Source organism: Pelobates fuscus, chromosome 9 (assembly GCF_036172605.1).
Source record: "Pelobates fuscus isolate aPelFus1 chromosome 9, aPelFus1.pri, whole genome shotgun sequence".
Classification (NCBI taxonomy): domain Eukaryota; kingdom Metazoa; phylum Chordata; class Amphibia; order Anura; family Pelobatidae; genus Pelobates; species Pelobates fuscus.
In genome coordinates, this window is record NC_086325.1 from 132692681 (window position 1) to 132708934 (window position 16254).

Sequence of the window (16254 nt, forward strand, 5' to 3'; positions counted from 1 at the left end):
GTGGTTTTCACAGTGAGAATCACGGAAGCGCCTCTAGTGGCTGTCAGTGAAACAGCCACTAGAGGCTGGATTAACCCTCAGTGAAACATAGCCGTTTCTCTGTAAGTGCTATGTTTTCAGCTGCAGGGTTAAAACATGGGGGACCTGGCACCAAGACCACTTCATTGAGCTAAAGTTGTCTGGGTGCCTATAGTGGTCCTTTAATGTAGTCTATTTTCAGTAAACAAAAAGGAAAATGATTCTTTAATTTAAAAGCAACAAACTACAAAGTTACACCCAACTACATGATGAAGTGAGAGAGGATTTTTAGTAAGCAAGTCTACTTTTTAAAAAAATATTTTAATAAAGGATTCTATCTATAGTTTTCCACGCAATGTATTACTTTTTTTTTTCTTCATTCTTTGTGTTTATGCTATGGATAAGGCTTTGATATTCAGTTTCCAAGTTGCCACAGTCTGGCGTTTAGTCAATAAATCCCTTTTAAACACGGTTTTAATTTGTTTTGTTCTATGCTGGTTTTAGAAACATAGAATGTGAAGGCAGATAAGAACCATTCGGCCCATCCAGTCTGCCCAATTTTCTAAATACTTTCATTAGTCTCTGGCCTTATCTTATAGTTAGGATAGTCTTATGCCTATCACACGCATGCTTAAACTCCTTCACTGTGTTAATCTCTACCACTTTTTAAAGCAAAAAATTGTGAATATTATTGAATATTTATGTAAACGTTAAAACTCTACTTGTTCTATATTCTCTCTCTCTCTTTTCGGCACAGTGCCTCCCAAGATTGCACCAATGACAGACCTTGCCACAGTCCTGGTGAACGAGGAAGTTTGGTTGGAGTGCAATGTAACCGGAGTGCCCGAGCCAACCATCATGTGGTTAAAGGATAAGGTTCCTGTTTCCACTGCAAATGCAGGACTCCAGGTTAGTGCCATCATCCATGCTCCCTTTTCTAGTTTGAGACTTTTAAAGTGGAGTGAGTATAACCCTAGCCGTCATTTTATCATTGGTTGTCCGTGCCGGTATTAATAAAGTTGTTTGAAAAAAACAAACATTTTTGTACAGTGCGTCACTTACCTTCACATTAAGTAAGATGAAAATATAGGCTTGGTTTAGCACTGATTCAAACAGGCAATTGCTTAATGGCACATCAGACATGCATTTTAAAAATCAAATATTTTCTTTTTATATATGTAGGTAAAAATAAATTGTCCTGTTTTTATTTAGATTTTAGAGCAAGGGCGGCTGCTCTCCTTGTCTGCAGCTCAATTGTCAGATTCTGGCGTATATACCTGCGTCGCTGTCAATCCGGCTGGAGAAGACAGCCGTGACACTGAGCTTCAAGTTTACGGTAAGTAGCAGAGGTGATTCGACTCCATCGTAAGTTACTGTTGTTTATTTTAAGCTCATTTGAGCAAGTCTCTCTCGCTTAATTGTTTCTGTTGACCTCATTTTCAGTGACTTATATACAGTTATGATATTTATTAATTTTCAGTGAATTCCAATTTATAGGCAAGATCGGGGGCAGAAAAAATATAAAACCACAATAGATGCATTTTGCATTTATCGATGCTTCCTTAGCAGGAATTTAATACCATCTAGCTAGTAAAATGATGTGTGTAGAGAATAGATAACTTTTCAAATAACTTGTATGTATTAATAAAATGTTCACAGACTATTTCCATACGACACAAATTCCTGATAAGAATCTCTTCATTACTCGGAAACTATTGTCAGTTCCCATATAATTTGGGGCTATATATACGGAACTCTGTATAATTCTTTCAATGTGTATTATTCTATGTACAGTGCCGCCGAGCATTGTGGGAGAAGAACTCAATACCACGGTCATTGTTAACCAACCATTCATCCTGGAGTGTGAGAGCAGCGCCATACCCCCACCTATAATCAGCTGGCTAAAAGATGGGAGACCCCTTCTTAAGAGACCTGGGGTCCAAATCACAGAGGATGGACGATATCTCCAGGTGAGAGAATGTGAGAGTAGAAAATGGGAAAAGGGTTAGCGAAAATAATTAAAGGTTGCTATACAGTTTCTTAATGTGTACAAAGGCTGTAGGGTGGCCATATTTTTCTATAAATTATTGTATGTAACCTTTAGGTACTTATGAAGGCACCAGTTTCACTTAAAATGTCAATGTTGGTGTCCTCTAATGCTGACCAACTGTTATGATGTGTTTTATCTTGTAACTGTATGTGCTGTTGGGGGACTGCAGGTTATTTTGTTATACTTTTATGAACAAAAATAAAGAATTATAAAAAAAATGTTAATGTTGTTTGAGGAAACGTTGATACATTATTGGTACTTATTGAATGGAAAGTTAATACTTTCCATGGAAAAGTCTGTTACATGTCACCCTCCAACTGGTGGACGAAGGGTTTTAAAGGATCATGCAAGGAACACAGTATTCCTCAGAGGATGTTCTGTATTATAAAACTGATGTAATAGGGTTTAACATTAGACTGTGAGTCAGAATATAATGCTTGTTCTGCCAGCAAATTAATAAATACATTTCAGAAAAAGAAAAAAGAAAACAAGAATAAGATGTATACTACCCCCAACCCTTCCTGTTTTCCTTCTGATGGAATTCTGCAGATCTTTAAAAAAAAAACTCCTCTGTTATTTCCTGTTCTCCCATCCATGTTAAATTGGATGGAAATGTCTTAGGATATTCCCATGTTGGTACAGCTACTATGTTGGTAATTACTAATGCCTCATTGATTTAAGATGTCTTGAAAAAATACATCTTCCTGAGTAGAGTTTATAATAATTACTTTGTGGATCACGTCTCCGGGTTTTAAAGACTGTCAGGATTACTCACTAAAGTAAGAATTGTTAAGCATTCAAAGTGAATTTCAAATTTAAGGCCAAAGTAGCCGAACTCAAAACACATCTGACTTGTAGAATTTTTTCCAGTTTGGCTGTATTGGTCTAAATATTTTTTTAATTCACTTTGAATTACATTTGATTTCCCAACAGTTCCTATTTAGTGAAATGTCCCGTCTGTGTAAGCTGTAGCAGAGGTATTTAGCCAGCTGCTATAAAAGTTAAGATTGTGTTTTAACTATTTCTTTTATTTCTTTCAATTGTAGATAGAACATGCTCATCTCAGAGATGCTGGGAGGTATACATGTGAAGCCTCCAATGATGCTGGCCGTTCAGAAAAACATTACAATGTCATCATTTGGGGTAAAGAGTTTGGATTGTGTGCAGCACATCCCCCCCTCAAAAAAATACTTTGTCAAACTTCAATATTTTAATTCCCAGGTGCCATCTGATCACATCACTGTCACGTCTAACTTATTTCACTCTTTCACAGTGACACCTTCTTTCTCAACATCTCTGGGGCCGCCACAGTCCGTGATTGAAGGGCAATCTGTCAGTTTCACTTGTGAATGCCATGGGTTTCCTTCACCATTACTCACCTGGAATAAGAATGGTGAGAATTTGGTTAGGGAATTTGAGAACTGTGAGTATGCCAGTTTGTTTAAAATATCTATATTAACATTGTTTCCTATCAACAGGATCCCCTCTTGAGGCTAATGACTCTCGGCTGACAACAGTATCTGCTGGTGGTAGGCTTCTACAAATTAGCAAGGTGCAGGTGTCCGATGAAGGCTCGTATACCTGTGTGTGTAACAATGAGGCTGGCAGCAGTCAACAGGACTACTGGCTGGAGGTTTATGGTAAGAGGGCTGGCTCATACTATAAACTTTGTTATCAGAGACAATTACTGCTGTTCTCTCATTAAATCTCTTTTCTGTGCTTTTCATCTCTTCATCCACCTATATTTTGGGCTGTTTTTGTTATCTGCTTTCTTAATTCTTCTTGCCTTTTTTCAATCTTTTATCTAAGAGACATCCAGCATCAGACCCATAGCTGTTATTGGACCGCATCTACCACCATAACCTGTCAATGGAGGACAAGACTTATTCTACTGATTTATTCATCTTATCACATATTCTATTTCCATGTGGAAGAAAAAATATCTATTTTCCTTCTCACGTTTAATTGTTGTCTTTTAATTTCTTATTGTTTATTTTTTTTAGCTGTAATAAAATATGTTTCTCTTCTGTGGCTTATCTCTGTCTTATCAGCTCCACCATTAATCACAAGCAGCACCACGGTCCCCAAACAAGTGTCTGCAATCAAAGACAGCCACGTCAAGATGGAATGCATTGTGAGTGGGACGCCCACTCCATCCATAACTTGGTTAAAAGATGGTTATCCGATAGGGAGCGGACAAGATCTGGTCCTAAACAACAGGGGGCAACAGCTGAGCATCCCTAAAGTACAACCTTCCCACTCTGGACGTTATGTCTGTGTGGCAGTCAATGCAGCAGGACAGACGGACATGAAGTATGATCTATCAGTACAGGGTAAGCTGCTCAGTGAGCGAGGCACAAACTGCCAAGGGAGAGGGAGCAAACTTGTAAGTCAATACTTGGTACACATTATGGTGGTTATGTATGAAAAGAAGCGATTAGTGTTTTAGTACTCTATGGATGACATAAGACTAATTTTGTTAGGGTGCATGCATCTTCGGCAGCATAGAAATGCCTGTCCTTTTGTGTTCATGCATTCTGGTAGTCTCCTCAGCCTCTCAGCTTCTCTCTAACAGCTACTAGCAGCTGGGGGAGGTAGCAATCAGCCCACCACACTCATTTTAATGCTAATGATGAAATCTATATAACTTTAAAATTGATATAACAATGATTTTTACAATGTTTTAAACATGTATTAATACATATTTGTACAGTTTGTATCTCTCTAGTCGTCTTCTTGTTGTTCCGAGTTCTTGCCGAGTTAAATGTAGATGTTTTTAGAGCTCTCACATTTTAGAACAATTGCTTACATTGTAAGATGTTGACCTTTGTTAGAAAAAAAACTTCATATTCTCCCAGAGTTAGATGTTGACTCTTCTTGGAGATTTCCCAGAGTTAGATGTAGACCTATATTACAGATCCCAGTCTTAATTCTTACAATGTTAGATGTTGACCTTTCTTAGAGAACATGTTGGCCAAAAGGTTAGATGTTGCATTTTAGGCCAACAAGCTCTCTAAAAATGGCCAACAACAGTTAGATGCCATATGTTAGGTGTTAGCTCTTTTTAGAGAGCATGTTGGCCTAGTGCTCTCAGATTTTTTTAAAATCATTTTATCCAGATTTACATTTAGACCATTATTAGATATGCCACATGTTGGACTGAAGGCACACCGAGTTAGATGTAGACAATTCATTGAGATCCTTCATGTTAGTCCAATGTTTTCCATTTCATATGACATGTTTCATTACATATATTTCCTTGTTGCTCTTAGTTCCCCCAGAGGTCAACCACAAAGAGACAACCAATGTAGCCATTGCTTTGCATGGCACATTCACGCTCACCTGTGATGCAACTGGAATGCCTCCTCCGATTATTACATGGAAACGAAACAACAGCTCTGTTTCCCAGGGTGTGAACATGCAAATCCAGTCAGGTAATGCTCACCTTTCTTACATTTTCACCTATCAACCATCAAACTTAATACCCAGAAACTAGGAGAATAATTTTCATTGTCTCGCTAGGTGGACGTGTTCTGAAGCTGTCACATGTCCAGGTCCAAGATGGAGGACTCTACACTTGCTTGGTGACTAATGCTGCTGGGCAAGCTCGAAAGGATTTCATTGTAGATATCCTAGGTAAGAACCTTACCTATACATGTTTCTGTCCATTTCTTATTTTCTTTTTGATTTAGGCCTAAATCTTTGGTCATGCTAACAAAGTATTGAGGTAGAAGCTATGGCAGTATCTTGCCACACACATAAATCAAAATTACACATTAATATACACTCAGTCCTCCAAAGGAAACCTAATGGCAAGGAACCGACCTTTGAAATGTTTGAAATCCAGGGGAATGGCGTCCATTCTAAATATTTACCTTGGTTCCCTTCAGTTAAATTTTCTGCATCATATTTTCCATATTACTACGTGGCATTTTCTTAAATACAGTGGTACAGTAGGCACGTGAGTGTAATTTAAAAATAACTCTACCCAAGTTTAATCTCTGACCTGTCCTCATCGATATTATACTCTGACCTCATGCGTGCCATTAACTTCTTAGTGTGATGACCAGTGGGAGTTTGTAGTGACCAAAAAGCTCATATCTCCCTCAGGTCTGGTCAATAAATAACATTTAAAATTTCTTGCAGTTCCACCCAGCATAGATAATGAGGAGGAAAATGAGGACCTACGAGTCACTGTGGGTCAGCCTGTCCTGTTGCAGTGCAGAGTCTATGGTGAGTGGCAAACCAGACGTATCTGTGACAACTTTCTTTTAACTATGATCCAATATTTTTTAATGTCTTTTTTGTTTTTACTAGGTCACCCAAAGCCTCAGATTACCTGGTTCAGGGATTCACAGCCCCTGCAGAGTGGAGACGGTCTTAGGATCTCTCCTGATGGTTCAGAGCTGCACATAGACTCTGCCAGTATATTCACTGCTGGTCACTACACATGTATGGCCACCAATGCCGTTGCAGAGAAAAGCAAACATTTTGTCCTGACTATCCTGGGTATGTGACAAGTCACTGTGTGCCTGATATGTGTGTCAAACAAAGTGAGGATTGTATTCATTAACCCCTTCACTTCCAAGCACTTCTTGATTGAAAAATATTAGCATAAGATGTGTTTGAAGCAAGCTAGCTAGCATGTCAACACATCATAATACCATGCCTCACAACATTGGGAGGTATACAATCAGGACAAGGAGTCGGCACTGAGAGCGGTGTCACCATCACAATGTCAGGAACGTTCGGGGATCCTACACGCAGAATGCAAATACTAGTAATGTATACCGGACCTTAGGATTGCCGGACTAACACTACACACACAAAAAATAGTCAAATAGCGAGCCGAGGTCAGGGGTACCAGAAATCAGGATCAACGATAATGCAATAGCCGAGGTCAAAGGAACACAGAAGGGGGGATAGTCAAATAAAGCCAAATTCAGAATACAAGAATACCAATTCGGAATACGCGCTCTTGGGTCAAACAAGAACCAAAACAGGGCAATGAGTCTCTCCCTGGTTTCTCTTTAACCCCTTAAGGACACATGCCATGTGTGACATGTCATGATTCCCTTTTATTCCAGAAGTTTGGTCCTTAAGGGGTTCAAAACAGTGTTCACTTAGGTAGGTAACCACGCCCCCAAAATGTTCTCATTCGAACACCTTAAAATTGTGTAGATTTGTACAAGTTTTATTTTGCACTTATTCCTTCATCCTCTGCATAAAAAAAAGACTTGAGAAATGAAGCTCTAGACTGTATACAGTGTCCTTTATTTTGCAATATTCCACACAGGGTCAAAAATGATAATATAAAAGCAAACATTTTAATTTTCTCACATACAGTAGGTGACATAAATAGATAAATAAAACACTTATAGGTATTTGCAAGGACCCTGAGGGCATTACTAGCAGTGTGGCGTGCAGACAATGCTAACAGAATGAAAAAAATAATGTCTGCATATATGCATAATGCTCACATACAGTAAATACAGTTAAATGGTATATTTCTAAAATAAAGATATTTAAAATTGCTATAGCAATCTCTAACAATCCATGGACAGCTAGTGTAATGCTGACAGTAAAATGCCAGACTTCATTCACTCTTTTACCTTCCCTGACTATAGCAATGATATGACCCATTGAAACTTACTTTGCTGTTTGGAAGCAGTAGGTAAGCTTACATTTTCAGCAGACTTGCAGGCATTACATCAGTGAGTAGTAGCTTCTGGCAGAGAAATTATTTCCACTACAGGCTGGTAATTATTCCTAGAGTATGAATGAGGCTGAGGGATGCTTTTTTGATTACATTTCATACTGCAAAATACACAACGATAACAATATTAATACTCAATTTTGGCAGGGATATGGTTAGTTGGTGAGTAGCGAAAGAGTTAATCAGTAGTGAGATAAATAAGAGCAATGAGATCCTAGTTTTATATAGATTCTAAGTTGTAATGTAAAAAAAATACTCAGCATATAAGAGGCATGTGTGTTTTTCTCTGCTGTTTCTTACCTAGTATTTTCTTTACAGTGAGTCCAACAATCTCAGGAGCGATTGATGACGGTGATTTGGAAGATGTCATTGTCCTCTTCAACAACCCTTTGTCTCTCATCTGTGAAGCTTTGGGCTTTCCTATTCCCACTGTTACATGGCTGAAAAATGGAGTACCATTCCAAGAATCAAGCAACTTGAGAGTGCTTCCAGGTAGGTACCTTTGATCCCTTGTCCAAAACATTTTCAGTGGGTGAAAGTCACCCTAGGTATCCTGAAGGGACTATCCCCATGAAACAACAATGTCTTGTGTACACTTTTAATAGTGTTCTAAAAATTTTTATAAATTAAGTGTGACGAAAAATGTGACACGTGTGAGCCGGAAATAGATTTAATTTATTTAGGATTAATTTGTTAGAAGTTAACTTTTTATTTGTTTATTACTATATTAAAAGCTTCATTTTTCCCTTCTTATCCTTGTATATACCCTTAATAAACTGACTACTTCTTCCTTTAATTTCTGGGACTTAATACTGTTTGCCAACAAGCTGATTTATATGTAAATGCTGAAACGAACTGAATGATTTTGATTTGCATCTACCATCCTTTTTTTCAGGAGGACATGGGCTTCAGATCCTTAATGCTCAGGAAGAAGACGCAGGACAGTACACCTGTTTAGTTAACAATGAGGTTGGAGAAGCCATCAAGAATTACGAGGTCAAAGTCTTTAGTAAGTGGTCGAATGAAAGTCTAGTCCTTCCCTAAATTATTTCACCTTTGATGGATATTAAGTCACCCTACAACATTACTTGATGTGACCTGTAAACTTGTCATGTGCTTATCCAATTTTCCCACTTTTTATTTCCCAGTCCCTCCCCAGATTAGACGAGATAACATCACAGAAGATGTGGGCATCAAGCAAGTGAAGACTAAAGTCAACAGTAGCCTTACTCTGCACTGTGAGTCCCGAGCAGTGCCAAAGCCCAGTATACACTGGTACAAAGATGGCCAGGTAAGATCTCAGCACATGGAAATGACTTTATGTATGGGTCCTGAGCAGGACAGGAACAAACGCATAGAGGGATACATGCAGACTGTGAGTGTGGTATTGATGAGAGCAGAAGATTATATTCATTGTTGTTCATTATCATTCATTTATCTAGTACAAAAAAAAGTATTATGTAAAGGAGATTTCAGATGTTCCTTTGGCCAACGTAAGCTTACTGATAAAGAACATTTTGGGTGGCCAAGCACACAAGCTTACAGTCTTGACCTAAACACCTACTGGAGTTTTTGTTTTCCATTCTGCATTAATATTTTATACTTTTACGTTTCATCCAGCTGGTAGAGAGTACACCTACTGCTCAAATTTTAAGTGACGGACAGCTGCTGCAGATCAATCCCATTCGTATATCGGACTCAGGACGCTATGCATGCGTTGCAACCAATGTTGCTGGCGAAGACGAACAAGAGTTTTATGTGACTGTCCAAGGTGAGTGACAGTCGTATTTTCATATAATTGATTTTGCGCCTTATTAATATTATACTTTATGACCTATGAATTGTATAAGTTATATTATTTTATTTCAGAATGTGTAAGCATAGATCATCATGTCTAACAATGTTACAATTTTCTTTTAGTGCCCCCGATTTTCCACAGGCCAGGTAGCACCAGTGCTGCCCTCGAACTGGCTTTCCGAGAGGATGATGAGGAAGAGTTGACTGAGCATAGAGAAGTGGTTGCCAATAACCCCATTTCCCTGTACTGTGACACTAATGCCATTCCTCCTCCGACCCTGACCTGGTACAAGGATGGACAGACCATTTCTCCTTCAGACGGAGTGCTAGTGTTACTGGGTAAATTCTTTGTACCATGCTTAAGACTAATAATCTTTTTGATTGTTTGAGCTTTGAGAAGAATGCATTTGGAGAAGACTTTTGATTTAAAGGAACACTATAGGGTCAGAAACACAAACCTGTATTCCTGACCCTATAGTGTTTAACCCACCATTTAGGTGGCTTGCCCCCCCTTAGCCCCATTAAAAGTTAGTAAAACTCACCTTATTTCCAGCGCTGCGCGGGTCTGCTGGCACTAGCTCCGCCCCTTTGGTGACATCATCATAATTGCCGATTTTGAGTCAATCCAATGCTTTCCCATGGGTAAGATCTCAGCACATGGAAATTACTGAAAAGAAATGGGGAAAGCATTGGATTGGTCAAAATCAGCAAGGGGGCGGGGCCAAACACTGTTTTGACCAATCAGCACCTCCTCATAGAAATGGATTGAATTAATGCATCTCTATGAGGAAAATTCAGCGGCAGGGCTGCTTACTGTGCAGCACTGAGCCAGGAAGCCCCTCCAATGGCCATCTAAGGAGTGGCCACTTGCAGGTGTCCTTAGGGGCAATGTAAACACTGCCTTTTCTCTGAAAAGGCAGTGTTTACATAAAATTGCCTGAAGGGAGCTATTATACTCACCAGAACAATTACATTCAGCTGTAGTTGTTCTGGTGACTGTAGTGTCCTTTTAAACAAAGTATTCAGAGTTTGCACTAAATCAAAAAAAAAGTTGATTGCCGAGTTTTAAGAATGAAATTGCCAAGGGCAGTGTTTCATGATTAGTATTGTTAAATCTAACACACAATTTGCAGTCTTTACAATCTAGTTGTATGTGGAATAAAATTAAAACTCATGCTTTAAAAAAAAATCTTTAGCTTTGTATAAAACTATATAATTTGATGAGTTCTCATTGCCCTGCAAGAGCTGCAGCCTCTTAATTCTACAGAACAGCATTTACAAAGGTAGAATCACTTAGTCCGGCTAGGCATGTCCCTTGTGTGTTGTATTATAAGGGGCACCACTGTAGGCAACTGCAATAGGTGTGATTTGTCAATAGATGCTGTCACTATTGTACAAACTCTGCCAAATTCTATCGTTTTGTGCAATCTAATGACTAGATAAAAAAGACAAGTATGCTCTTTATTAAAGCTTAAATAAAACATTTCGTCTTTTTTTAATTCCTACATTTTGGCATGATGAGTTAGGGGCAATGTTTAGAAAGGGGGGCAATTTATTATATTGTGTTCTGAAAATGGTTTAAAATACTAAAACTGGTGCAGTCACCATGGAAACCAGTGGAACCAGCATTGTTGATTGCTCCCTTTTTACATTCTTGCACCACTTTTCAGAACATCACACCTTAATAGATCTCTCCTACAATGTCTTCATCTGTGTATCTCACCACGAATGCCACATTCAATTGTTTACTTTTTGAAATTTCATCTTTGATGGCTTTGTTTCCATCAAACAATTCCTTAAAGCTTCTTTTTAACCCATTACGTCTTGTCCTCTAGATGGGCGTATTTTACAGATACCCATGGCTCGAGCAGAGCATGCTGGGAAGTACACATGTGAGGCTACCAATGAAGCCGGAGAGGACCGATTGCACTATGAACTTGTGATACTAAGTGAGTATTCTGAGATTAGAACATGTTTTAATAAGAAGAGCACAACAGGTGCACAAATACAAATAGAATTATTTGTCTGAAAGGGGACATATCGAAGTGTGCATACATGGTCATCTTTTTTTACCCCAAAATATATTGTCGGCAATGCTGCATCAAATTACACAGAGTGTGTTGTGAATTTGTATTTGAGCATCCAAGATTTTCCATTGGTTTTATTTTTCAACTTGTTTTAGAAGACACTGGAATAAAACAAAACATGATATATGTTGATCCAAACATTTCTTCAGAGATTGTGCAAGTCCTATAAATAAATATATACATATATATATATATATATACTAGAAATACTAAGGTTGCCAGTGGTAAGCTGGAGAGCTGCACCCCAGCCTGGTAATGATTGTCCTCTTTTTTTTAATTTCTGACGTGTTCTGAAAACAATGTACTATAATTATATTCAAGATAAGATTTAAACGTAAGACGAAAACTTTAAAACTTTGTATTGAATGGCTCGTGGGTGCTGAGACTCCTGTGGCGGCTTGGCGTGAAGGATCTCCATTTCTTTTTTTTTTTTTTTTTTTTTTTTTTTTTTTTTAATTCTTTATTTTTGTGTGTATGAGAGTGACAGACGTTTTGCATTGTCCCAACAGCAATGGCAAGATAATGAGCTTATCAATGCATGACAGTTATAAGGCATTTGATTGTACTACACATTTTTTGTTATGGTGATAAGGAGTACAGGCTAGGCAGAACATGTCTAGAGGAGATTCTAAGCAAAATCTTCTATTCTATGCATGCAAGTCTATAGACATGTAGGTATATAAAGATTGTAATGTAGATTGTAAAACATGCTATTGGTACTGGGTTAAAGCAGTGAGACAGCAAGGTTATACAAGGCTAATGATGGGTTCTGGCGTGGGCTCTAGGTTGTCAGATGGTAATGGACCACTGGCCTCCGGGGTGCCTCAAAATTGGAACAGTAAACAGTTGTCATTGGCAGGAGAGGAAAAGTATAGGGGGAAGAGGGAGATAAGAAAACATAGAAAATAAAGAAAGAAAAACGAAGCATTAATGACATAATTACACAATGGCATGCAGTGTGATAGTGTTAGTGAGGGAGCGCCAGTCCAAGATGAGACAACTCTGTGGTCTCCACCATGGGCGCAAAGCTTGTGCTGCGTCTGGGTCATCCGATACCCGCTTGTGGCATATGTGGAGCCTGTGCTTGAGCATTCCGGTGGTCGGTGTTGGCATAGCGATGCAGGGCTTCGTTTCGGCCCCAGGCTTGGATGAGTGCCTGCTGCATTTTCATGCTGATTCTGGTGTTCACTGGAGCCAGGCTCTTCCTTCTCCCTGGGTAAGTAGTGGGTTCAGATTTAATGCGCCTGTGTCGGCGGGTGATCCTCCGCTTCGGCGCCTGATGCTTGGGGGTTGTGCTCTGAGGGGTTTTCAGCCCAGGCGGACGAGCAGATAAGTGAGTGGGCGCAGGCTTGTGTGCTTTGCCTGGGGGAGGCCTGTTTACTCTCGGCTGCTCTGTGCTCTTAGGAGGGATTTCCCTCTCAGCCATGACGTTCTGCTCCCGCTCCCGGATCCTCAGCCAGAATCTCTGAAATATGTCATCCAGGCGCTGCAGAGTAGATTCCAGGCTGTGTTGATACTCTATGGAGGGATGTAAGTGCTGCGTGGTCGGCAAGCAGGTAGCCGCCATTTTGTGGCTTGGTGTATCAGGCTTTCCTCCGGGAGCCAGTCTGTGGCAGGAGACTGGAGCCGTGCTTGTTGCCCCAGTGTGTTCGGTATGGACCGGGATATCCCCCACCGGTCCAGAGGGGGGGGGGAGGGGTTGGATCGCCGCCGAGCTAGATGGGGGTTTTCAAGGTGAGGAGATCGGCCGCCTCTCCCCAGCCTTCTCCCAGTAGGCCGCAACGGCGTGGCTCAGGTCTCCAAGAGGTTACAGGCTAGATACCACTATCTGTGCGTATCTCACGAGCTCGGCTTCCCGGTAATGCCCTCCGGTGTCAGGGTACGTACGATTAATCGGGGTTATCACCCCAAAGAGTGCGGAAAGCCCGGGAGCTCGAGCCCCACACGTCTATCCTGCATGGGTGCCAGGCTCCGCCCCCGGATCTCCATTTCTAAATACTGGTCAATCAGATAATTTGCTGGACTTTAAGAAGGGATGCCCAAAAAAAAGCCTTTACCTTTAAATGTATTGAAAAATATCAGCACGAAATGCTTCAGAATGTCTTCCGTGCCCCCCTGCTCCCCAGGACGCTTATTATTTTGTATTAATTTTCAATGGAAACATAAAGATATTTATATTTTCTCAATACCTTCGCAAGTGGAGGCTTTCTGTTGATGCTCCCTCGAGGGATCTGGCGACCCTTTATGGGTGACTAGTTTATAAAGCTAGAAAACAATATCAGAGATATTATCTCCTTGTATTATGTCTTCTTTGTATTTCCGTCTTTGCCTTCCTCTGTCTCTGTACCGTCCAGCACTTTTTTTGCCTATAAATATCCCATCCTATTATTTTCTCATATTTAAAACTTTACTCAGCTCACATTTGTTTTATTAGACCAAGTTTTGTTTTCCCTATTTGCTATGTTATACATATTGTTGTGTTTTTTTTATACTAACCTAGACCTCAAAAATAGTGAAATTGTAGTGTAGCGCTTAAAAACTTTTAAAGATTAAATAAACAACCAATGTGCAAAATGCAAATCTTAATCACCTACACACACACATTCATTTTTGATCAAAGGTGCACTTTAAATTGCTATGACAACACGCCATCACGTTTTCTGGTTCTTTAACTGGCCCTTCACTGGTAATAGTGACGGCCATATATTGCTTGGCATTAACATTTCCTCTTCACCCACTGTTCACAGCTCCTCCGGTTGTGGTTGGAGAGACGGATGATCTGATTCAGGAAGTATCTGTGATATATAATCAAACAGTGGAGCTACACTGTCAGGCCACTGGAATCCCCCCACCAACTATCACTTGGCTTAGGAGTGGTGTAATAATGAATACAGATGATCGGTACCATATTTTGGAGAATGGGAAAGTTCTGAAGGTGAGAAGCTAAATGTTACCATTATTGACTAAAAAAAGACAACAACTCCAGAACTTACAACAATGATTGGCAAGCCGAGATGGAGGCACTTAGTTCCAGGATAGAGCTAAATGTGGTGGTGTGAATGTCTGCATGTCAATTTATTTTTCACACCCCACAAACAAACATTTATTCTATTTAAGTGTAAAGTAAATCTAACTAATTAAACTAAAAATCCTGTGAAGTGAAAGTTGCCCTTTAATTAAATGTCTTTTTTTATTTATTTATGTTTTTAAATCTGCAGATCCTCAGTGTTCAGGTTTCTGATATTGATAGCTATGTCTGTGTAGCTGAGAATCCAGCCGGCTTTGCTGAAAGGCTCTTCACGTTAACTGTTCACGGTAAGAGTATAGGTTCCACCAGGTGACAAACATGTTTCAGAACTTCGGGAAACAATTGTATAAACGTATCCATTCTCTTGAGTCTCCCTGGGAGAAAGTCTCTCTGGGTTACAGTAGTAGTAGTAGTAAGTCAGTACTAGAGAAACTGAGATTTTCTTGATAAAAATATTAATAAATCTTCAACTGTGAATAAAGCAAATGTGTATAGAAAAAAAAAGGAAACTTAAATAGACGCTATACCGTTCGGAATACATGTAACGCTATAATCTCACTGTCCCTATCTAATTGCTCCCCCCACCTTGTGAACTGACATATAAAAGCCGGCTCCTCTTCGCGTGATGTCATACCTTCAGGATGACCGTCCAATCCACTGCTCCTCATAGAGGAGAATTGGGAACCGTAGGCACATGTGCGGCACTTGCAGTCTGCCAATGATCCTCTTGTCATAGAGAATCATTGAATGCAATAAATCTCTATGGCAAGCCGTGACGGCACTGTGCATGTGAGTGTGACATCATGATATGCCTGGGTATGACAGCCTGGAAGTAACAGTCCTGACTCTTCTCTCCAGGGGACTCAGATGTACAGCTTTAAGTTGCACTTCCAAGCCTTCTAATTATTAAAAAACAAGATTTGGAGGTCAAATTCAAGGATGGAACAACTGTAGGCACTACAAATTCAATACGATGTAGTAGCTATAGTGAGTACAGTGTACCTTTAACCCCTTAAGGACCAAACTTCTGGAATAAAAGGGAATCATGACGTGTCAGACATGTCATGTGTCCTTAAGGGGTTAAGGAGTTTTGATGATGACACCTATAGATCATTTGGGATCCAACCCATGTGACCAGTGTAACCCATATTTTAAGTGTTAATAGCCACATTTCAATAAAAATCATTTGGCTGGATCTATGCCCTTCTAACTACATGATGTAATACATGAACATTAAAAGTGTGCTGACCTTGACATTTCTTATCTATACTCGACCCAGTTCCACCCAGAATCCTTGGAGCAAACCCAGAGAACGTCAGTGCTGTCCTGCACAGCTCGCTTTCTCTCCTGTGTGATGTCCAATCCCACCCCACCCCTGAAATCACTTGGTACAAGGATGACCAGATCCTGCTGCCCAGCAAGGGAGTTTTCATCATGCCAGGTAAGGCATTGTGGGGCATTTAATTATATCCAGGATGTGGTATAAGAAAACATATCCTATTTCCCTGTTTATTGCGTGAATGTTTTGAGTCACTATTACCAACGCAAGACCCCCTTA

The 16254-nt window shown here is 39.8% G+C and overlaps 1 protein-coding gene across 1 annotated transcript in view; it reads left to right on the forward strand.

Moving 5' to 3' along the window:
* Window positions 1-16254, forward strand: part of HMCN2 (hemicentin 2) — a 207712-nt gene that overhangs the window by 147724 nt on the left and 43734 nt on the right. Inside the window, exons 39-58 of the mRNA XM_063432432.1 lie at window positions 776-927; window positions 1231-1354; window positions 1813-1988; window positions 3115-3211; window positions 3342-3461; window positions 3547-3708; window positions 4120-4401; window positions 5341-5502; window positions 5591-5704; window positions 6215-6301; window positions 6386-6577; window positions 8103-8276; window positions 8680-8793; window positions 8933-9075; window positions 9405-9555; window positions 9705-9920; window positions 11417-11530; window positions 14416-14603; window positions 14887-14983; window positions 15976-16137. Coding sequence (XP_063288502.1) covers window positions 776-927; window positions 1231-1354; window positions 1813-1988; window positions 3115-3211; window positions 3342-3461; window positions 3547-3708; window positions 4120-4401; window positions 5341-5502; window positions 5591-5704; window positions 6215-6301; window positions 6386-6577; window positions 8103-8276; window positions 8680-8793; window positions 8933-9075; window positions 9405-9555; window positions 9705-9920; window positions 11417-11530; window positions 14416-14603; window positions 14887-14983; window positions 15976-16137 — 3027 coding nt within the window. The remainder of the gene's footprint in view (window positions 1-775; window positions 928-1230; window positions 1355-1812; window positions 1989-3114; window positions 3212-3341; window positions 3462-3546; window positions 3709-4119; window positions 4402-5340; window positions 5503-5590; window positions 5705-6214; window positions 6302-6385; window positions 6578-8102; window positions 8277-8679; window positions 8794-8932; window positions 9076-9404; window positions 9556-9704; window positions 9921-11416; window positions 11531-14415; window positions 14604-14886; window positions 14984-15975; window positions 16138-16254) is intronic.